The following is a 24608-nucleotide window of genomic DNA, read 5'->3' as shown; positions in this document are numbered from 1 at the left end:
CCAATTGCATCGGATCTGGATATTTCAATGGCCGCTTTATTGTCTTCATGCATAATAAATGGTAAAGTGGGTTTCTTCCAAACATCAGTGATCAGATCATTGAACCATACAAGGTTATTTGCAGCCTTGGACAAACAAACATATTCCGCTTCTGTAGTAGAAGTGGCTACTAGTTCTTGTTTACCAGTATACCAGTAAACTGGACAATCATTCAATAGAAAAACATAACCAGAAGTACTCTTTCTGCATGATGTATCACCAGCCCAATCTGCATCAGCATAACAAGTAATTTTTGGTTCTCTGTCATTATTGGGTTCCAACATTAAACAAAAATCTAATGTACCCTTCAGATATCTTAGAATTCTTTTGACAGCTTCCCAATGATACAAGGTTGGTTTACTAACATATCTTGACAATAGATTGAGAGGTAATGCAATATCTGGCCTAGTCCAATTAGATATATAAAGGAGTGAACCTATAACTGATCTGTAAAATGTGTTGTCTTTAAACTCAGGGGAAGATTCATCAGTGTTTCTAAGAAAATCAGTTTGCATAGGGGTGTCACAGGTTTTGGCATTATTTAAGTTACATTTGTTTAGGAGTTCGATGATTTTATCTTTCTGTGTAAGTTTGAATCCCCTTTTAGTTTTGTTAATTTGCACACCAAGGTATTTATTCACTTTACCCAGAGATTTCAGTGAGAAGTGTTCATTTAACTTATTTACAAAGATTTCCCTGCTCTCTTTATGCTTTCCAATGTATAAAATATCGTCCACGTAAATTAATACAAATTCAATATGATCATTACTCTTTTTTACAAAGAAACAGTTATCAGCAGTGGTGGCGTTGAAATCCATGGTCTTAAGTACTTTTACCAAGCAATCGTACCATCTTTTGCCGGATTGCTTTAATCCGTACAGACTCTTATTTAATAACCAAATTTCGTTCTTATTAGTGTATTGACTGTGTGGTGCTCTTACATATATTTCCTTATCTAATTTTGCATGTAAGTATGCGGTCTGTATGTCATATTGGAATACGTCCAGATTGAGTGCAGATGCTACTACAAGGGCTGTTTTGACACTCTCTGTTCTCACTGTGGGTGAATATGTATCAGTATAGTCTTCTGGATATTTTTGTGCATAGCCTTGTGCAACTAGTCTAGCCTTGTATAAGGTATTGCCTCCTTCTAAGTTCTTAATTTTATAAATCCACCTGGTACCTATAATTGTTTTATCCTTAGGTGCGATCGCAGGTGTGAATACATTTAATCCTTGTAAACTTTCCATCTCTTTTTCCATAGCTAGTTCCCATTTTTCTCTTTCTTCATGTGGAAGTTTCAATACTTCTTCATATGTATTAGGTGTTATTTGTTCTCCATTCATATGCATTATGTAATCTTTGTATTTATTTGGTATTTGGTTTCTATTGTTTCTAATAGTTCTTTCAGGCTTGCTATGGTTATCATGCAAATATCTAGCTTCCTTTTTTGTTAATGTGTCTGTCTTTATTTTATGCTGACTATTAGTCCAAGTTTTGGTTTTGTTCTTACTTTTGTTAATATTTTGATTTTCTGTTGTTCCTTCCTCGCAAGATATCGTATCTTTACATTTATTAGGAAATATTTCATTAAGGTGCAATTTTGACCAATTGGCCTGTTCATGGAACACAGCTGTTCTGGATACTATAAATTTGTTATTACTATCAATAAATCTGTACCCTTTGGTTCCAGTTTCGTATCCCATGAATCTTAATCTCCTGGATACGTTTTCTCCCTTTCTCCTCAATTGTTTAGGTATGTGTACGTCTGCAGTGACTCCAAATATGTGCATGTGTGATAATTTGGGTTTTCTATTGTACATCACCTCATATGGTGTCTTATTCACAATACTGGACCAGGTTCTATTTTGAGTGTAATTCGAATAATGTAATGCCTCTGACCAAAATTGTTTGCCTAAACCAGCATCCTCTAATGTGCACCTAATCATGGTTTGTAGTGTGGAATTTTTCCTCTCTGCAACTCCATTTTGAAATGCAGAAAAAGGATTGGACGTGAAATGTAACATTCCTCTATCCTTTAACCATTGGGAGAATTCTTTAGACATGAACTCACATCCCCTATCTGTCATAATTTGCTTTATTCTGATATTATGTTGTGTTTCTATACGTTTGTAGAATTCCTTAAATTTCTGAAATGTTTCATCCTTGTGCTTTAATGTGTAAACAAAACCATATCGGCTGTAGTCATCCACTATTGTTAGGAAGTAACGTTTTCTATAGGTAATTGAGGGACTTAATGGACCAACTAAGTCCATATGTACCAAATCAAAAATATTGTTAGTTGATCTGTTAGATTTTTTTGGTCTGGGACTGGTTTTTAGTTTGGTGGACTTACATACTGAGCATTCCAAATAATTTTCACAATTTTTTATTTTGACACCTTCTGCGTGTTCAGTCATTTTTTGTACTACAGGAAAGCTTGCATGTCCTAACTTCCTGTGTAAGATGTGAGCACACTCATCATGAATTGGTTTACCTATTTTTGGTTTCTTTTCCTTGTATGTATTTTTGTGATCATGAGTTATTCTACACTCATCATTGTCACTGTTACTGACATTTTCATCATCTGCTTCAATACAATCTTCCATATTTGAATCAATGTTATGTAAACATCTTTCTTTAGTTATCAGATAGGGTAGACCTCCTTTTATCATTACAGTACCTACATTTGTTTTGTTCTTTTCTATAGTTGCTTTCCCCTTTGAGAAAACTATATTGATATCAGATTCTCTGCTTAATTTTATGGCACTTAGTATGTTGTGAGGTATTTCTGGGATTAATAATACCCCCTCTATTTTCCCTAGACCAGGCAAGGTCACATTTCCTTTGCCTAGTACTTGAACCTTTTCTTGATTAGCTACCTTTATCACAAACTTATCTTCTATAAATGAAGATAATATACTTTTGTTGTTGGTGGTGTGATTTGTTGCACCAGAATCAATAAGCCAATTGTTATTCTCATCCTGCTGTGTTCTGGTGCTGTCTTGTTTATTTAGCCCATTCAGTGACCCAGATTTCCTCTCTTTTGAATTTTCTCTACCCCTTCTACCTTCTTTGTAATTTGGTGGACTTCTATATTTGTGTCTATCTGTGGAAGATTGTCTGTAATTATATTTGCTCCTATATTCTGGTCTATGTCTCTCTCTTGAGACTTTGGGGCAGTCTCTTCTACTATGTTCCCTGGATCCACAATTGTAGCATCTAAAGGCCTCATTATGTTTATCTTGAAAGACTACTTTCCTAAAAGGTTTGTGGTCTGTTTGGTTACTGGATCGATTTTTTCTTGAATTGTCTTCTGCTATCAATTTGTTAGATAGACTTTCTATGGATAAATATCCCAAATTAATGGTATCTAAGTGTGACATAAAGCTATCCCATGATGGATCAAGTGAATTGATAATAACACTTTTCATTGTTTGATCTGAAATCACTTCCCCCCTCAATTGTAGCTCAGCTCTTATTTTGTTTAGATTTATCAAATGCTCACTTATAGAAACCCCTGGTTTTACTCTAGAGGAAAAGAAATCCTTAGACATTCTTGTGGTTGTAGCTACGCTATCGCTGTGAAATAGATTAAACATGCATTGAATTATTTCTGATACAGTTAGGTTTGGTTTGATGCTATGATACATTGCAGGAGACACGCTAGATATTATTATGAAAAATGCTCTATGATGTAAACAATCTATTTTTAAAGTCCAAGGTCTTCTTGGAGGGCTAGTTATAAAGAATAGTAAATTTTCTTTCATGAAAATAACCTGAAGCTGTTGATACCACTCTTGTAAATTAATGCCATCAATTCTAAGTTTTGGGAAGTCACTGGGTAAGTTACCTACATTATTCTGTCCATTACTTACAACCTGGGGCAGTCCGTGATCTCTCAAGTGCAGGAAATTACAGAACGGCATTGGGATGCTTGCAATGAGTCTGCGCGGTTCTCTGGCCAGTTCAAGTCCTTCTGGGTCGTCTACGTAGTTTCGCACATGCGCGTTGCTCATTTCTTCTTTGGTGGCGTCGTGGAAGGTTCTCTCCCTTTCAGCTCTCTCGATCCGCTCCTCCTCAGATGAGTCGGTCTCTGGCTCGGTTTTTGGGGTTCTGGTGGTGGCGACGGTTCTTTTCTTCTTTTTGTGTGCGTTGGTATTCGATTTTGTCTGTGGTGTAGGGCGAAATCGGCATGGCTCTCTGGGCTCGGGCGTCGTCGCTTTCGAAGTCAGGATGGGAGCGTGCAGGTCTTGAGTCGCCGGTTTGATTTCTTGCTTCTTCGTAGATGTCTTGGTAATTTTCAGTCTTGGCCCAAAAGCAGCAAAAAGCGTTTTCATTGCTGATTTTACTTGAGATTTTGTTAAATCGTCTTCACTTTCTGATTTTGGATCATCTGAAGAGTTTGAGACTTCTTTCTCACTTTCTTCGTCTGATAGTGTTTTTCGCGCCAGAAATTTTGAACTGAGCGTTTTGATTGGCTCTGCTCCATTCTCTTTTGAAGTTCGTTGAAACCAAGATGGCTGCCATTCAAAATTTCGCGCGGGATCACATCTTTTCTTTTTAACAACTATTTTCTCAGTAGTCATCTCACTTACGGTTTTTTGATCTTTGGGTTTTTCTTTAATGACGTTTTTCTCTCTCGCTGCTCCGCTGTTCTTCAGCATCTCCTGGAGGTCCGCGATGAGACTTTCATCATTCTTTTGGCTTTTTAGTATCTTTAATATCTCTGACCTGAGTTCGTTATTTTCTATTTCGATTTCTTTCTGGTCATTATTTTCACTCATTAGTTCTTCTTCTTCAGTGGTGTATTCTTCGGGTTCTCTCGAAATCGCATTGGTGGATTCGTTGATCATCTCTTGATCAGTTTCTATTTCTTTGCTGTAGGCCCTGGTGTTGGGCCTATCTTTCTTGGACATTTTTAATTACTTATTGAGTCAATTAACCATCCTCTGCTACCAGCTTGTTGCAATATTTTCAGGATCAGACTCAATAAAAATAATAGGAGTTAGAGCTTTAAATATATTTCTTTTTAATTATGATAGGCATTCTATATTCACTGAATATTCAAGGTAGAAGCAACGAGAATGGTGAGGGTGGCTCCTTATATATACAAGGGGTGGAGCTAGGAATGGGAGTGGTAAGTTATGAATACATTAAAGTCCAAAGAATAAGTTAACCTCTGATGTTCCATATATACATTATTTACACATTGGAGAATAAGGCATTTACATCTGACAGACATGAATCACAGAGATTTTGCCTTAAATTTTAAGATAAGTATGTGATGTGTTCCGTTTATTCAGGGTCTAATAACCCTGCACTAAAAACACCTGTGTAGCATTTGTATACAGTTCACTGATTCAACAGGTTTTTTTTTTAAGGTTTACATTTAAATTAGCATACCTAAGCTTTCAGGCCAAATGAGGGGCATACAGTCAACTGCATTGCACAACTGGATATCAAAAGAGATGCCTTATGTAGATGTTAATTTATTGTATACTGTAAATGAAGCCTGATATGTGTCAAGTCACTGGTCTAAAGTAAAGTATGAATTTATTATCATCATAATATAATTTGGTGTCTTTGAGCCAATTTTGACTCCTAGTGATTGCTTAAATAAATCCCTGCAGTTTTCTTGGCCAAGGGTTTTGTTTTGGGAATGGCTCGCCCCTGGCCTCTTTCCTAGGGCTGAGAGACTTATAGTCTCCTGATTTCTAGCCTGGTTCTCTGTCTCTCTCCCTCTCTCCCTCCCTCCCTCCCCCGTCTCTCCTCCACACATAGGAGCTATCATAATTATCATAATTATCTTCATTAAACAGTTTAAGTTTACAGATTTATTTATTATATTTATTACATTTATAAAGCTGCCCAACTTGTATCAAGCTCTGGACAGCTGACAATATACTAATTCCTTTGTTTGTCTTAGTATTCTATTATTTTACCTCTGTTTATACGCCTTTTCATTTTCCTTCCTTTTTATTATTGTAAGCCACCTACAGTAGCCCTATGGTGAGATAGTAGGAAAATAAAGTTAACAAATAAATAAATGAATAAATCCACAATAATAATCTACAGCTGTCATTTGAGAATCATTATTGAGGATATGATGATTATTTGTTGTTTCCCAAACCAACATTTGCTTGCCGGACAATTGCTTGCTGGACTTTCTTTCCTTCAAGTTTCATCTTACCAAAGGGATTAATTTCTGATGTGCATTTTTATTTTGCTTACACAGTCTGCAAAATATATAATGCCAATATATTCATGGAGAGCTGGAATCTTTCTTATAAGTACTTCACACGTTTGTGCTTCTCATTAAGCAATATTTAACTGCTTTAAAATTACTATTTACATATTGAAAACATTAGCGTGGCAAATTCTCAAATTTCATTCACCATTTCACCATTCACTTATATAGATGTATATTTATATGTGCAATATGTATGTCCTTGATTGGATCGCTTTGCAACATGGTAATTAAGAGCAGACAAGTAAACCCACTCTATATTAACATTTTACTTATTTATATATATCGTACATCACATTTAGAGTAACACTAGGAAGTGTGAAGTAAGACACAGCTTTGCTATAGGTATAGGCTATCCAACAAGAGAACAGCCAACTAAATGAAAATGTACAATTATAAATAAAAGTTACAGTTAAAGCAGCTCAAATCAACTTTATCAAGGCAAATATCTCATTTCTGCTTTTACAGATATTGCTCTGGATGAACGTGAACGGCTGCAAAGAAAGCTCTCAGAGGCTTATAATTATTTCAGTTTCAGGAAAACGTTTTCTTTTGGGGATCACACCCATTTTGCTGTTGACTTGAAATTGCTTTACGGGGATCTGGCCATTGTCTCCAAGGACATCAGTAACCAACCACAGCAGCAGCTGACCTTGCCTGAGGTCCTGGAGAGCTTTGATTCCATTACAGTAATAGAAGGAGAGGCAGGTAGTGGGAAAAGCGCATTGCTTCGGAAAATAGCAATTCTTTGGGCCTCTGGATGTTGTCCCATACTCAACAGATTCAAGTTTGTTTTTTATTTGTCTCTCAATTCTGGGGAACGTGACCAAAGTCTGGCCGACCTTATCTGCAGTCAGGTAATAGGGCTTAAAGGGACCTTGACTGAAGATTCTCTGAAGAGCATATGTCAAGGTTTAACTAACGAGGTCCTGTTCCTTTTGGATGAGTTTGACAAAATGAATGGGCTTCCCTGTGCAATCGAAGATTTGATTCAAAAGAACTATTTGAACAAACACTGCTTGGTTATTGCAGTTCGTCCTCACCAAGTTAGAGGAATTCGCCAACACGCCAACACTCTTCTCAGTATTTTGGAATTCCCTTTAAGTAGCACCCTCTATCTGTTAAGAAAACTATTTTCATACAATGTTCGGCTTTTGGGAGACTTTTTTATTCAATTGTCCTTTGAAGAGACCATGCGTTCCATGCTGAAGACTCCCCTTTTTGTTGCAGCCCTTGCCTCGTACTGGGCTCAGAATCCCAATGGCGATATATTCACTGGGACTGTCATTTTAAAAGCCTACATGCTGTACAGCTTGTTGAAATATCCTCAAGAAGTGGATCTCATGAAAGCTGTGATGTCTGCTTGTGGGGAATTAGCTTTACAAGGTCTCTTCAAATCCCACTTTAACTTCAGTGAGAAAGACCTGTCTGAAGTTGGGGTTAATGGGGAGGAAGCTCTCTACTTTGGATTGCTGAGCAAGTTTACTGCCCAAAGGCTCCAGCCACTCTATAAGTTCTTCCACCTTTCCTTCCAAGAATTTCTTGCAGGACAAAAAATGAGTGAGCTCCTGGCTTCAGATGTAGAGGCAGATATAAATAAAGGCCTGGAATACTTGCAGCAAATCAACTCATTTGTGAAAATTAATGGGCGCTACCAATATATTTTGAGATATGCTTGCAGTGAACCATCCAAAGCAGTACCCATAATAATATCCCACCTAATGAATTTACTCAGTTGCAAGAAGTCACTTGAAAGCCATTCAGATAATGATATTTATCTGCAGCAAACTCCAGACCTTAATTTAAAGCAATATAAGCTTATCAGCATTGCCTCTACTTTGATTCCAGAATATTATCACTCAAAATTCACCGAAACTGTACTGGTATTGGCTACTGAGTTAGCCTATCAAAGCAATATGGTTTCCAGTTGTGCACCTATGATTTTAGAGTTTCTGACTGGGAAAGAGGTTCCTTTATATTTGTTGAAAAGTGGATCCATCCATAAATTATGTCTAGATTATCCAGAAAGTTTGTTCTTACCAAGTAGATTTGAGGAAACGCTTACAGGAAGGGAGGAACTTATTGATATGGCTGCAGCAGAAAGTGCTTTTCTCAACTTGAAGGTTCCATCGGTTGAACCAATATACACTCAAGGTTTTCAACTCTTCAGTAATGTTAACCAGCAACTAAAAGAAGACTTAGATAATATTAATAGTTTTAGGACCTATAGATGCAGACAGATTCCGGATTCCATAATAGCTCCATTTCTCTGTGTGAAAAGCCGTGAGAAGATTCCGTATCTGAAATTTGCTGTCAAACATATGACTTCCCTTGAAGCTCCTGATATTCAGAATTTAACATTGCTCTTCTCATTTTTTGATAATATTGAACTCAATTTGCAAAATTGCAAAGGCCTCCTTGAGAATATCAAAATGGCTGTTGAAGGGAACTTGAAGTCTTTTAAAATCTGCAGCTTAGATAATACTGAACTGAATGAGCTGGAAGAAAACCTACTTCTTTCAATGTCTTCTCTTGAATCCCTTGACATTAAGTGGAGCGCTTCGGTACCAGGTACTTCTATCTATTTTGCTTTTAATTTATAATGCAATATTCAATATTATTGTATCTTGCAAGATTCTAGGTGCCTGTTACAAAAATATTTTTTCATAAATAAATTGGGAAATACTGGAGAATTAGGAGCAACATAAGTCGTTACCAAGTTCTTGCATGAAGAGTGTGGTGGTGGGAGAAGACTGCTTTTGATTTTGCTTGATTTATTTGATACTTAATAATAAGTATCATTAAGTCTGGCAAGCATGTCAAACCAACTTGCCATAAAACACACTAAATACTGTGTTCACAGTAAGCATGCACAGGATTTCATGATAAACCTGAGTAATGTATTTTACATATTAATGTACAAATAAATGTATTGACTATCTGTTTGCCTCATAAGTTTCAGAAACGCTCTTTGCAAATTTGGACAAATACACGTTTTTAAAGGAACTCTCGTTGAATCTATCTGACTGCCAGAATATATTTGATACCGTTCCAGAGGGGTTCAAAAATCTTCGTAACATTGAGAAATTGATCCTCCGCAACGTTCAGTTTAAAACAAGTTCTGCCTGGCTTGGTAAGTGCTATGTGTATAAAATTCAAGAGAACTTTCAATGGACAATTGGTTGCATATGGATGAAAAACTGGGAGGTTTAATGCTTTTCTCCTTTTCTCCTAAGATAACACCATTCTTTTAAAATGTGTCTCTCTTAAGTTATATTAGAACTGAGAATTCTTGTTCCTGTTTCCGAATGTAGCAAGTCCAGCTCAGAGGACTCTTAAGTGGAACAGATAGTCTTTTGGTGAAGAAGGATTCACGATTCAGGCAGTCACAACCATGTGATAGTAATCTCTAAGTGTGTAACTAAGAGCAGTAGCATCCCGTCGTGTATTGCATTGTTCCAAACTGTTTAATACTGTACATCACCCAGAGCTGTGATGATGTTAGGCAGTCTAAGCATTTAATAAATAAACAAATAGACCCACCAACCAATCTAGGCAAAATGCTGATTGCAGCATTAGGATCCAACCCCAATCACTTTTGTGCATGCATTGGTGGGGCATGGACATACAAATGGATTGGGACTCAAGCATGATGTTGCAATTGCCTTTTTTGTCTATTTTGACCCCCTCTAATGGGAAGCACTAATTAGAGAAAAATTGGGTTAAATGCTTAAAAAGAATGTGAGGATTTTAATAAAGTCACTGTGTTTCATTCTTAAATTTTATTTTTAAAATACTGTACTGTTAATGGTATAATCATTAAAAGATTGTATTGCCACAAAATTCTAGGGCGCTAACAACGAAAATATATATATACAAAAAGTACATATGCTACAATGCACATAAGATGTTTGTATATAGCTTTTCCTTCATATCCACATCATAGACCAATATGGAAATCAGGTTGGAAGAAACTTGTAATTCATATCATGAGGAACTAGCTGAAAATGAAACTGGCAGATTTGTTCATGCCTAGGGTAAAAAAAAGGAATAAAGTGAAATACTAGCTTATGTAAAATAGATTCTGAACTAACATGAAGAAAATCTACTGTACACCTGACACTATTAAAGTCAAAAGTAATTTAAAATCCTTCACATCACATTTTCTTTTTTTCTTTTACAGTTGAACTCATACGGAACTTTCCAAATCTCTCTCTCTTCCAGTTGCAAAAATCAACTGGTTTTGATCTGGGAGCTCTTATGAACGCAATGTCTTCCTGCAAGAAGCTCACTGAAATTCTACTCAATGACTTGAATGTTGGAGATGAAGATCTGTATGCCCTTAGTAAGAAAAGTTTAATGGAGAACTTTTGCAATATTAATACCAAATTATATTTTTGCTTAATTACAAACAAATGATAATTTAAAGGCCACAAAGTTCTTAATTTAAAATATATCTCAGAGATTAGAGCCTTCTATGCTGACCTGAACATACCGGTATTTGGGGAAATGATGTATCTGGTTGTTTTTCTTCTATTCTTATACACACATTGCTAGGAAATAAGAGTGCTGGATATGCTGTTATATTTGTAATCAGAAAAAAACATAAAAGGTTGCCTGCAGTGGACAGGAGGAATAACTCTGAGGAAAAAGAGGAAAAACGGATAACCAAGACAATGGTTGAATAAAAGAAACTTGAGTCAGGGCAGTACTGTAACTTGAGAAAACAAGAGAAGTTTCTTTTATCTGTTTTGGCACTGGCTCTTCCTTCTGCTACTCAAGGTCATTCCTTCTTCCAATTTCATTCCCACAAATAATCCAATTTCCTTTTCATGTAGCAAGAGGTCCTATGAACTGGAAGATTCAGAAGTGTCTGTGTCAAAATCTGCAGGATGGAGACTGTGGTATTGTAATCAAAGCCATATTGTTTTGTACATAGATTGATATTACATTCATATACAAAAGGATAGAGCTTAGATTGTGGTGACACACCCATCATTTTGCAGATTTTGGCCATAAAAAATCTAGATAAATGAATTACAAGAAGCTTAAAGAGTGATAAAAAGCATTTTGTTATTGTTAAAGTATTAGTGATATTTTAATCATATCGTCTGTTGATTTGAATTGAAGGCAACTATTTGTAGTTGTTCATTCATGCCGATATTTATTTTTATATGTTGCAGCTGCTGTTTTACCAAATTTTACAGCATTAAAGATACTGAATCTTTCAAGATTGTATTTTGAAAACAAGGAAGCATGCACAGCACTGGGTATGGTTTAACTTTTCATTCCTGATGAATATGTTCTGAGGTTTGGTATAATGCTGGTCTAGAAAATTCAGCATTTATGATGTTGCATTTTCTTGAACAGGTTATATAGTCTATCTAGACTAGACAGTATGGTTTCCTGGGAGACACCCAATGTTTTTTTTTTACTTTGCAGCATTAGCTTTACGTTCTCTTATGAATTTGGAAGAATTTGTTCTACCGAATGGAGAAGGAATAAGGCATGCAGCTAAATTGATTGTTCAACAATGTTTCCATTTTCCAAATCTTCGTAAATTGGAGTTTAGTCTGTATTTAAGTGCTGAAGGCCTATTGGAAATAGGTAAGTTCTTAAAACAAATAATCTCTATACAACTTTTCAGCATAGCCCCATACTCTGTTCATCATCCAGTTGATAGATTTGGCCTGGTCTATCTTATCCCTAAAATGAACATGGAGCTGACAAACACATTTTAAAAGCCCTTAGAGCAACTTTTGACACATAAAAGCCTGCCACATAACTGACATAAATTATGTAATGTTCACGTTGTCATGCAAATGATGTAAATGGTATTTGTTTCAACTACATGATGCAACTAAATATATAATTTGCTTCAATTGAAAGAAAATGTAATGCAAATGATATCTCTGGCTATCGATACTCATGATCTAAAGTGTGGGTTAAAACCCACAGTGATATCCCATACATTATTGAGTTATTGTGCAAATGATGTACATTTTGTAATTCTTTAATGTATGAATTAATAATTCTTGCAATTGATGTTAATTCCATAAATTACATTCTTTGCACAATGACAGACTGATGCTTGTAACCCATTTCCCTTCTTGCAAATGCCATTGAAGGCAATAGAGCCCTTTGTCTGTGATGGTTTCATTTAAATTCTAGAAAGGAATTTGGACATTGCCTAAATGGCCCTTCTAACTTTCTCAGAAGATAGTGAAACCTAATTTTGTAAAAGTGTTTGCTACCATGGAATAACATTATGCATGTTGAAGGAAGAGCTAATGCTTTAAAATATTTAAAGTCAATGTTTTATGTTCAAATGAATCATATAAAGTTTCATTCCTTTTTATTATAAAGAGGTAGCTCTTCCTTTTTATGCTAATTTAGTATTTCTCAACTTTAGTAACTTTAAGATATGTGGCTTTTAATTCCCAAAATTTCCTAGCCATCATGCCATCTGCACTGATTCTTTGCTGTCTGTAATCATGACATGACATTGAGTACAATTTATTCAAAATAATTTCATTTCTCTACTCATTGCTTTTGTTTCAGCAAAAGTAGCTGCTGATGGAGGTTTTCAAAAACTTGAATTTCTATGCCTCTCAGCCAACCATAAAATTACTGAAGAGACTTGGAGAAATTTCTTTCAAACATTGTCCAACATGCCAGACTTACAAAATATGGATTTCAGTCGCCTTGTTACACATCAAATCAAATGCCAAGCAGCAACTGTGAAATCTTTTGTCCAATGTGTTTCTCGACTGCCCAACCTCAGGTCAATCAACATGATTGGCTGGTTGTTCGATGAGAAGGATCTCAACATGTTTGAGATTATGAAAGAACAACATCCCCAGTCAAAGGACTTAAACTTAACTTGGAAATTTATACTGCCATTTGCACCTATTATTAATGAATAAAGAAGTGGAATGTACTTCACTGTACCATATTAACATTAGTTGGCATGCCTTATACATATTCTCACCATTTATTGACTTATTTTAAAATTTATTCCAGTGTCATTATCCTTTAATTTTTTTTTTTCACAACCAGATTCCCATTTTTTTGAAAGCTCTTCCCCATCAGTATTGGTACCAGTTCCTGATTGGTACCAAACCCCTTTGGTTCCATGGCATAGTTAGCATGGGCAGCTGAGATATTTTACTTACAGTTCAACTATAGCTGAACACCACTTGCAATTCTGTATATTGCTGAAACTTTGGTTTTAGGCCAGTTTTCCCATTGATGGGAAAGATGAAGTAGTCCAAATTCTGACATGAAATTCTGACACAATTATAAATCTTAGCGCATTGTAAGCCGCCCTGAGTCTCCAGAGAAGGGCGGCATATAAATCAAATTAAAAAAAAAAATCGATGGAATAGTAACTGGCATGTAGTTGGAGACCACCATCCTAAGTCTATCTGGAAAGAATTACTACTATTTTAATCTTTTTTGTCACATCTGTCAGCATTTTTTCCCATGTTACAGCAATTTTTTTCCTGATTGAGACATTTTATTCCATATAGTATTTAGCATAATTGTTTTTTCTTTCTCCTTTGCTACACTCAACTGGTAGATCATTTCTACTGATATGTTAAGATGTCCATTCTTGTACGGTAATAATTTTACAATTGTTATTTTATCTTTTTATGTATTTTTCTGTTTTTCAAAATATAATAACCTTCAGGGATAAGTTCATGATGTTGTTCAAGATATCTAAAACTCAGTTCACAACTTGGGCATGCTTTACCTCCTTTAGTCTTGTGATCCTGACCAAAAGAGTTATCCCAATGCATGTTAGAAAACCCTGTTGATTTTCTCTCTCTCTCTATCTCTTAAGCAGGGAAACCTAAGTATAATCTTAATAAACGTAATGTAATATATATTATGCATGTCTATGTAATTTATTAGGTATACTGCTAGCCAGTAAACATATATTAAATTAGTAAAATAGATTCATATGTTTCATATGTAGTTCTGTAACTGCTAATGTGTGTTCAAAATACAATTAATTATCATACACACAATAAAAGGAGACATGGTATGAGATGAAAAACAAGCTCTTCTGCTATTATGGCTTCCTTACTGCTTCAAAATTGAAATCAGTGGTGATACCATGGGAGACTTTTAAAATCCTAAAGGGAAAGCAGAGTGTTTTCCAGTGAGCTTAATTCATGCAGTGTGTGCATGTTCTGTGTTCTGTTGTGAGGATAAATAACCACCTGCATATAATCCACAGAAGATTCCACAAAAGAAAACATGACCATCGTGTTAAAAAATGCTTTTTACCTATTCTAGATATCAGTAAGCTTAATAAAAAAGAAAATGGAATATCAATTTGGAAAAAGTTAATTTTATTGACCAGTATTTCAAATCAGTTGAGTGATAACAAGCAACCATTCCCTTAACTGACAGAAGAGTTGTTCTAGTCCTGGATCCTGGATAATCTATGCTTGAATAGAGTTTTTCACTTAGGTCATTGCTGTTGTCCACAACTACAACATGGAATACATCAAAATAATGTTGCGGTGGAGCTAGCAGTGAAGATTAGTCTTCGTCTTCAACTTCGTCTAAGTTGACTCTAAGAATCAGCATGTCAGAATTTATCTGAATGTTACTCAATTTGTCCAGAATAAGCATCTAAAAATGAACACAAGATAACACCAGCAACCGTATCAGTATCTTGCCAGCAGTGAAGATAATGTAGACAAATGCATTAATGGCAAAATTTCATCTCTGAGCATTGTCTGTTATAAGTGAAATTTCTCTAACAAGGGTTGAGGGGGAACTCTTTCTTTCTGAGAGACTGTCAAAAACATCATGTGGGAAAGCAAATTCATTTGGGAACCTTTGCCAATACTATTATGATTTATTCCAGATTTGCGATGGTGGCAAATGTCTGTAGGTTGGGTATAGGATGAGGGTGGAGGTTTGTTCTCCAAGCTCGTGGATTGTTTTCTGAACATTTCATTACTAGGCTAGGTAATATCTTCAGAAGAGTTATGGGGATGTCAGTGTTAGTGTTCCTCTGTTTATAAGGGCTTCATGTGGTATAGTGTTCCTCTGTGCCACACAAAGCCTTTATAAACAGAGGAACACTAATATTGATGTACCCTAAACTCCGCAGAAGATGTTACCTAGCCTGGTAATGAAATGTTTGGAAACCAACCCACAAGCTCGGAGAAAGAACCTCTATCCTTATTCCAGATTACTTATAACTGATAGAAATCTGATGCTTAAATACTTATTCTTCTTGGGCATGTAAAATATGATATAAATAATATAGATCGGAAAAACTACTCCCAATGATTTTATCAATCCATCCCTATACAGCAATTTTGGATTCAGTTATATTATTCTATGAGTTCTACATGCTACTAACAATTACCACAAGACATGCTATTTTGAAGTGATATTTGGTCAGGGGCCCATCTTAATACATTCAAAGGAATATCTTCCACTGCACAATTAATACCAATAAGATACAATACTTACCAGACTTATTTCAAGTGACTGTGTCTTCCCAAGGTAGCTTCCACTCGGCCCTGCTTTAAACCCTATGCAATGTAATATACAGTTTGAAGTTAAAGGTTAATACATTTTGCAGTCCTGCAAGAAACAGGTAACACAAATACAAACTCAAGCTAAATTAATCTAAGTTTTTTCATAGGTAAACACCATTTATAAAACCACCCTGTAAAAGGGAGCAGGAAGGGCTTCCACAATGAAAGGTATTAACATTTTATGTGTAATTACATGAGTTATAAAGCTCATATTTTCTCTTTCAGCACAAATGAAAAGCAAATTATTCCAAAGCAAATAGCTTTGGTTCCAAGCTTAGTTTATGATGAAACAGAAAAGTGGTAATTTTAATCCAAACTACTGCCATTCCTGCCATCTGGAATGCCATTATTTCCCATGTCTCTTTTACAAGTTGTGCTTTAGAAAAGTTTTAAGACCTTGGCTTTATTTTCTTTTTTGTACATTTACTCAACAAACTGGCATTTCAATATTTACTTTTGTATACCGCTTTGAGTCTTCTTTTTGACTTGATATAAACCTCTTGTCATCAATATCCATTTCATGTTTTTAGCTGCAAGATTTTATTGCTGAAATTTCTAGAGCATCATCAATGGTGTTTAGAGTTCTTCTTATACATATTCTCTCATTTTTCCCCACAAGAAATGTGTTTGCAATAAAGGATTAAAAATCCAGAGGATTTTGATGTGATCATCTGTCTGTATTACTGACATTTTTGACATTTGTGGAAGAAATTGAGAAAAATTTGTTATGATAGAAAATGCATTTGTCTTTTAAAAAATCTTAAGTATTGCCAGATTTGTTTCTTTGGCCCAATGCACTTTGAAATATGAATGAAGCATATGAAAAAAGAAGAACTGAACAACTCAGGTGGTGAAAAGATTACATTATAGAGCTTAGTACAATCCAACTTAGAACAGATCCATGTAGACATTTTAATTAGGAGACATAACAATGAGGATCCAATTCCTCTTTCCTGTAGGCTGGAACTTATGAGCAGGAAGTGTCTTACTATTATTTTTTTAATGAAGTTCTGGGAGTCTTTTGATTGAAGAAAAGAGTAATTATAAATAATATTGTCACTATTAGGCAGTACTACTATCTAGCAGTATTAGTACTAACCTAAAATTACTGCTGCATATTTTTAAAGATATAACTCAGAGAAGCAGATAGCCAAGATCCACTTATAAGCACCTATTACTTATTATAATTAAACAGAAATAGAAAACCAAAATACAAATAGAAAATAAAATATAAAAAGAAGATGACATTGTGAGCCTAACAAATGAAGAACTCTCCCTTTAAACTACATGGTTTAATATTTACATTGGGTTTTTACATCAATCTCCGTATATAGGACATTTCTTTCAAAAAAGTCATGTCATAAATCCCATTTTTATTTTATTTTTAGCAGCAATAAATCTGATAAAGTCGGCTGTTTGCCTTTTAATATGGAAAAAAGATGTCTTACCAGGTAATAGCCGGTGTGGTAGCCACTCATATACCAAGCTATTAACATACTTCCTAAAGCTTCATCATCATCAGGTGAATCTGAACTAAGAAGTGGAGGAGGTGGTATCAACTAGAAAAATAATGGACAAATTTATCAGCTAGGTTTAGTTTGCAATAGTGTTTCTCAAGAATGGCTGGATAAATCTGAGAGTTGGAATTCACATATCTTAAAGTATCCAAGGTAGAGAAATAGTAGTTTATACGAACAAAAAGGAAAGCACTCATCTTAAAAATAACAGTGACATTTTAACTAGACAATACAATACAAAAGTTCAGAATTAGTCACTTCAAATTTAATGTATACATTTTTATTACTGCTTATTAAATTCAGACAAACCCTTAATGCAAAATTAATCAAATTAGTGAAATAAAAATTATAGTGGAACATTGTCATTTCATCACAATTCTCAACTAGAAACTCAACAAAGTTTATTTCTCACAACTATGACGTGCCTTTTATTGCCTATCATCACTCACCGGTGGTCCTGATGGAAATGGTGGAGACCAGCCGGATAAGAAAGATGGAGGCTCAGGGAATTTTCTTCCAGCCTAGAGCAGCAAAACATCCTTAATCAGTTATACTACCATATTCATGCATGACTCAACAATCCATAACATAAACCTAGAGAAACATCAATGTGCTTTTGGGCAAACCTGTATGAGCATCAATCAAACTTATTATGATTGATTGATGCTCATACAGCACAAAGGAGGGTAGAGTACAGTAAAAAAACACATGCCTATTGGGTTCACTGGCAATAAAGGTTGGTATCTTAACTATATAGTCCAACTGATACTCTGTGTCTGCTACAGTGTTTAATGAATGCTTTGGCCCGATTTGAAGAAAAGTCTGAGGATGAAGGTTTAGTTGCCACTGTCTTTTTCCATGTGGACTGAAAACCATCCCTAATAGTTAGTGGGGCAAGATCAAGAGGAAAAACAGCAATAGTAGAGTACGGCAATTCACACTATAGCCTCCACTTTCTTGAGATCCGTTTCTAGTCTTATTTGGAGACTTGAAGGGTCAATCTTAGAAATTTGGACTGAGCAAGTTCTAATGGTGCAAAACTAGAGAATGGGCCCAGGTGGGCATAAAGTAGTTGTGCTATTGGTTTGATTTCAAATAATTTGAGTGCTACAGGAATGTAGTGGCCAACTTTTGTTTTGGCGAGTAAGTTTATGTTGAGGAGCTGGCCCACCATGAAGTTGATATGCAAGCTGGAGTTAATATAGAGTAGAATGATCCACTCATTCTGATGAAGGATGAAGCCAGATAGATAGGGTTAGGAGGAATGCATTGTCTCTAGGGTTGGGAGAAGGGCACTTGTGCTGTGTGCAGAGGATGTGGTCATTGGGGCATGGGCATCAATGTTTTTCTTAGTGAACAATGTTTTTTTTTCCTTCTTACCCATGAATCCCATTTTTACCCAGTGATTTTCTGATGGTGGTGTGGCTTTAGCCAAAGTGGAAAAGACTTGCCGATCCAGGTATTTCTGGAAAGTATTTTGTGCCTTTCTAGTTTGTTTGTTTGTTTTATTAACAATGTTCTCTTGGAATGATTTTATGAGAATGGTCACTCTAAAGAACATTCACTGTTCTCCAAAATGTCTATTTTAAGGCAATGTTTATGGATGTTAACTGAACCACAAAACTTTAGAAATATTTCTATAACTTTGTTCAAATGGATAGGTTTATTTTCCAAAATCCTCAGAAATGTCTTCTGAGTGGGACATGACATGCCTTCAGAAACCATGAAGTAGGGAGTCAAATTTGTGAGATTTACATAGTGTAGATTTGGTCCAAACCAATCTGTTTAATAAAACACTCACACAGCTGTCCTAGTCATTTCTTTTTAACTGAACTGCATGAAGTAGTGAGACAATTAGGTTTTCACACTGGTACACTACTTGTGGGATGATTTTGTTTATGCAGAAAAAAGTAGATGTTTATTTTTTCAGATTCTCTTTACACATCAATACAATTTACACAAAGTTCTGTTCTGATAACATTCAGAATCAAGGATTTAAAAAAATCAGAAAATCTGAGAGGGACAAATACTTCTTCAAACAACTGCGTTTATTCATCTTTAAAATAACCTACTCATTTGCAGTGAGATTCTACAGACTCTGGTGGGAGTTTTTCCATTCAATATGAACAACCCAAGTATTAAACTGATAGCAAATTTTGTTTGAAAAGTTTCCAATATGTCCTTCCTCATAAAATTAGTTTCAGTGATGCATCTTAAGTTTTAATATAACAACTACAATTTAAATTTTGTGAATACCATTGCCTAGTAAGGTAAAAGCTTTCAAACTTGCTTATAAACTTACCCTTTCTGAGCCTTGTGCTGAAGGTGATGGTGGAAGAGGAAAGTGGGAGTTCCACTGTGCTGATTTTGTAGGGTTGTGTTTGTTTTGAGGTGACCGGAAGGAAAAGTCACTTTCATCTGTTGAATATTGTGTCTCATTTTCATTCTAGAAAAATATATATTAAATTTTATGAATATGCAGCAGATATTTAAAACTATAAAATATATACTGTACTTTTTATTTTCATTCTATTCTCTGTAAAATGTACTATTTTAAATGCAACTGTTAAAATAATCCCTATTTCAAAGTAACCAGTAATCAGTAAAAATGACGATAATGATAATAACCACAAAGTAGCTGGAATAGACTATGGTCACTAAATGAGGACAGGATGCATCTTTTAAATTATATTTTTCCTATTTGGTATAAATTGTTACATTTGTGTTACCTCAGCAGCACTTTTCTCTTCATTAGTTCCCTCAGCATCCATCGGTGGTAAAAGATCTGATAACTTCTGCTCTTCCCTATTACCATATCCAGTATAAACTACTATACAAGTTCCTTTCTTCCAGTTAACTGAGATAATAGTTGCTTGGTATACATTGCCATCTTCAGACCAAACTGCGCTACATACATCATTAACTCTCCACTGCATTGAAAAGAAAAATGTTACATTAATGGTGCTTCAAATCAATTATTTCCTCACCTTACTATATATTTTTTAGCTAGCTCCTGGCATAAAGGTGTGGCATTATTTTTATACAGCAAGCATTCCAAACAGTTAAAGTGGCTCTGAATTTACTAATGGATTGATGGAAGGATATAAAGTAAATCTCAATCAAGTGGAGGCTGTGGAAGTGGAAGTTTTGTCCTGGTTTGGGATCTGACAGTAAACCAGATCAGCTCAAATTATACCAGTTTTAAAGAACTGTATTGTTTTAAAGATGAATGTCAGAGGCAAATACCTCGTCCCTTACAAATATATATCCTATAATTTTTTGCTCTGGGATTGCTCTAATTACTTGCTTGAACTTGTACTATGTAATTATAAAAGAAAAAACATAGTTTTAATAAGCTAGAAACACAGATTTAAATAATACGAAATGTAGAAGACCCTAAGCAGAGACATCACCCTGCCAACAAAAATGCATATAGTCAAGGTTATGGCTTTCCCAGTTGCAATGTATGGCTGTGAAAGTTGGACCATAAGAAAGGTTGAGCGCCAAAGAATTGAGGCCTTTGAACTCTGATGCTGGAGAAGACTCCTGCGAGTCCCTTGGACTGCAAGGCAATCAAACCGGTCAGTCCTAGAGGAGATCAACCCTGACTGCTTTTTAGAAGGCCAGATCCTGAAGATGAAACTCAAATATTTTGGCCACCCAATGAGAAGGAAGGACTCACTGGAGAAGAGCCTAATGCTGGGAAAGATTGAGGGCAAAAGAAGGGGACGACAGAGAACGAGGTGGCTGGATGGAGTCACTGAAGCAGTAGGCGCGAGTTTAAATGGACTCCAGAGGATGGTAGAGGACAGGAAGGCCTGGAGGAACGTTGTCCATTGGGTCACGATGGGTCGGACAAGACTTCGCAACTAACAACAACAAAAGAAGTCTCCATAAATACACTCTTTTATAACAACAGTAAACTATTTTAGTAATTGGAAAACAACTAATCTACCAAAAAAGCTTAAATCTTGGCAAATACTGGATATCTCAATTTCTCTAATTTCATGTGAAACAGAATTAGATAATTGAAACTCTGTCTCCTCTGTTTCATGCCAGGGAACAATTTTTGTCTTTTTATTTTAGATTTTTAATTCCTTTTTGAAGTCCATTTAAAAATACTTTTTTTTTCAATAAAACAATTATTAAAAATGGCTCATCTTTATTTATTTTAAATACAGTGTTCTACCATAGAACCAACAACAACCTGTTTCTGTGTTGTAGCATTATTTTTCTTTCTACTCTTATTCTTTTTATTGTTTTTTCTTTTTGTTCCAGCATTTTGCTCTGTTTTGTCCAAAGGCTCTGAACAGTCACCATTCTTTAAGGCATTCTGTGGGAGAAAGTAAAGAAATTAGTAAAAAGACATTTCTTCAAGTTGAGCTTGATTGCTGACGTGGCAACTGGCTTTCCACTGCCTAGTTCAACCTACACCCTTGGGGTTCCTGATAAGACTTTCAGTAAAATGTTAATTAGATGCGACTCCCTTAATTTTCAAATTCATTGGTTCTGCAACCAACTGCTTATATATTCAAACCCACTATAAAACCTCATTTTATAACTACTAGTCTTTTAACCGTACTGTGATTGTTTAAATTCAAAATACATATTTTAAACAATTTGAAATAATTATGTAACATATGGAATGTAATAAAACAAAACAAAAACCATAAAAAGAAACCTCTTGGGATTGTACAAGCAATCCTTCAATGACTAAGGTTGGTGATGTGAATATCATACAGGCAGATGGATTGGTTGTTTCTCTATCAAACTGCGGTTTCTAAAATGTAGTTCTTAAGGACTTCTGTTAAGCTTTCAAGTGATATGTAATTCTCAGAAAATGAGAATGTGACGTATTGGTTCAAATTTAGTTTGCTTGCTTCTACATAAATACACATGCATAAAGATGCTGCTGCATTAGAACGACAGTTCAGGCACAAGACAAAGAAGTGTAATTTTGGCTATTTAACTAGAATATAATATTAAATAATAAAAGGATCTTTAAAAATCTATATTGATTTTCTTAAAAAATTTGTTACAAAATTAAATTAACCAGAATATGATTGGAGAGCCGAAAATAGCCAACCTTGGGGCTTAGTCCTGGCACATGGTTCATTTTTCCTCTCAAGATAAATAACAAGTAAAATTTAGAAAATAAAATGCCCTTGTAGATATATAAACATGTTCTTTCTGAAATGTTTTGCATTTTGAGCGCAAGTGCTTTTGTACTTTTGACTACATCTCTGCATTAGGGATAATTATTTCTTTAGAATTTTCTGTTTGGTTTCTAGCTGGTTTAATGTTTAAGAATCAAACAGTATATGATGTATACATTGCAGCAAAAATAATCCTTTTGCATACTGAGCGCGAAATTCCATTGTGCGTTTTACCTTAAAAGATGCAACTGCTTTGTCGTAGGCTTTTATCAGCGCTGTATCATCCCATATATCAGAATCATCACTCTGTGAAAAACAATTAAAAAAAAAAACCTGTATATTTCTGAAGAAGTTAAAACAACAACACAACAGCCACAACCACGAACCATGCAGTGTGAATAATCTTGGCTTTCACCGGACATCACTATTACTTTGTTTCAGGAATAACTTTTTTTAATTTATTTATCCTGTCATGTTCATGTAGTGCAGTGTATCTCGACCTTGGAAGCTTGAAGATGGGTGGACTTCAACTCCCAGAATCCCCCAGCCAGCGCTGCTGGCTGGGGGATTCTGGGAGTTGAAGTCCACCCATCTTCAAGCTACCAAGGTCGAGAAACACTGATGTAGTGTATATTAGAGGCGGAAAGACCCTTTGAGAGAGAGCTGTATGCAAGGAAATTTCATTTTAATGTATGCCGATTAGTGTACATTCAAAGTGACAAAGTTACTCTAAGTTCTAAGTCTATTTTAGGAGCCTTGATGGAGCAGCGGACTAAAGTGCTGTTAAGTAGCACCAGCTGCCTGCAATTACTGCGAGTTCAAATCTCACCAGGCTCAAGGTTGACTCAGCCTTCCATCCTTCCGAGGTAGGTAAAATGAGGACCCGGATTGTGGGGGCAATAAGCTGACTTTGTATAAAAAAAAAAGAACACCGCTTGGGGGGGGGGAAGGGAAGCGAAAGCCCTATTAAAGCAGGTATATACAAAAGTATGAAGGCTATTGCTTAAAAGCATTGTAAACCGCCCGGAGTCTCCGGAGAAAGGGCGGCATATAAATCGAACTAATAAATAAATAAATAAAATAACTTATTGGCATGTTGGATTCGAAGCTCTGCAGCCAAGTGGCCTCTCTATCGCGTGGAAGGGAAGAAACGGCGACTTGACACGCTTCCCTGCCCTGCAAAAACTCTGCTCTCTTGAAATTCCGCCAAACTTCCAGCAGTTTTGCTTGGTGTCCAACAGCGGAGCTTCAGCTCCTCAAACTCGGGCGCTTCTTCTCCCTTCTTCCCCGCATTTAGCCCCTCAGGCCAGCCCCCCACCCCCCACCCCTCGGCCCCCTTTAAAAGAAGGGGCTTTATTTCCCCCGCCCCTCCTCACTGTTTCCTTTCCTTCGCTCCCACGCGGGGACAGTTTCAGAGCCGCCGGCCAGCCTCAGCGACCGTGGGTTATGGCGAAGGACCTCGAAGAGACGCCTGCCTAGCGCCGTACCTGCCCGGCGCCCCGTCTGAACAGGACCGCGTCGTCCTCTTCGCGGGAAGCCATGTGAACTTGCGAGCCCCGGTGAAAAAGCGACCTGAGGGAAGCGCCTTTCCCGAAGGCCACTTCGCGGCTACCGCCTGCCTTCCTTAGCTAAGCATCGCCTGGGAATGAGCTCCAGCCAACGAGGCTTCCACAAGCGCGGGCCGGCTTGTGCGCGGCGCAGACGCGATACCGCCCCCTACCGGTTGGGAGGCTCCGCGTCTTTCCCTCGCTAGGAGAGCGTCGCTTCGTTGGCAACGGCGGCCAACCACCGGCTCTTTTCTCAGCTGGAGGCTCCACAACACACGGGGGTAACCGCTCAGCGTTTTCCAACAAGGGGCTCTCCGGAAAGGAGGCCACGACCTACCAAATTCCCAGCCAACTGGGACAACAGCGAGTGATTTGGGGAGGCATAATCTACAGAAAGTAGCAGGCTGGGAATCAAAATCCCCGACAGATTTTCAAGAATGGTTCTCTAGCCACAAGCATTACCCCCCCTCCCTTTTCAATTCCTATCTCCAACGGGCTGCCAGTGTTCTCTTTGTCACAGCCCATAAATT

General features: G+C 36.4%; 2 protein-coding genes across 3 annotated transcripts in view; one reads left to right on the top strand and one right to left on the bottom strand.

The window, feature by feature from the left end:
* The window catches only part of NAIP (NLR family apoptosis inhibitory protein), a 28955-nt gene extending 14601 nt beyond the window's left edge, over positions 1 to 14354 (top strand). Inside the window, exons 10-15 of one of the 2 annotated variants that reach the window (XM_034441182.3) lie at positions 6758 to 8860; positions 9246 to 9422; positions 10473 to 10634; positions 11473 to 11559; positions 11732 to 11896; positions 12851 to 14354. In XM_034441182.3, the coding sequence (XP_034297073.2) occupies positions 6758 to 8860; positions 9246 to 9422; positions 10473 to 10634; positions 11473 to 11559; positions 11732 to 11896; positions 12851 to 13215 (3059 nt within the window). In that variant the 3' untranslated portion in view covers positions 13216 to 14354. Of the gene's footprint in view, positions 1 to 6757; positions 8861 to 9245; positions 9423 to 10472; positions 10635 to 11472; positions 11560 to 11731; positions 11897 to 12850 lie in introns of those variants that run through there. The other variant, XM_034441183.3, reaches the window with a different exon arrangement.
* Positions 14355 to 14628: 274 nt separating this feature from the next.
* On the bottom strand, positions 14629 to 24218 carry LOC117679331 (survival of motor neuron protein-like). Its single transcript, XM_087885833.1, has 9 exons — positions 24019 to 24218; positions 22766 to 22837; positions 21583 to 21708; positions 20105 to 20305; positions 19678 to 19821; positions 17825 to 17896; positions 17307 to 17417; positions 15791 to 15852; positions 14629 to 14935 (listed from the first exon to the last, which is right to left on the bottom strand). The coding sequence occupies exons 1-8, from the start codon at positions 24070 to 24072 to the stop codon at positions 15796 to 15798; spliced, it is 837 nt and encodes a 278-aa protein (XP_087741959.1). The 5' UTR covers positions 24073 to 24218; the 3' UTR covers positions 14629 to 14935; positions 15791 to 15795.
* Positions 24219 to 24608: the final 390 nt, after the last annotated feature.

Source organism: Pantherophis guttatus, chromosome 2 (genome assembly GCF_059756535.1).
Source record: "Pantherophis guttatus breed Tessera chromosome 2, ASM5975653v1, whole genome shotgun sequence".
In the NCBI taxonomy this organism is placed as follows: domain Eukaryota; kingdom Metazoa; phylum Chordata; class Lepidosauria; order Squamata; family Colubridae; genus Pantherophis; species Pantherophis guttatus.
The sequence above is the reverse complement of the archived record's forward strand: the minus strand, read 5'-3'. Positions and strand labels throughout refer to the sequence as shown.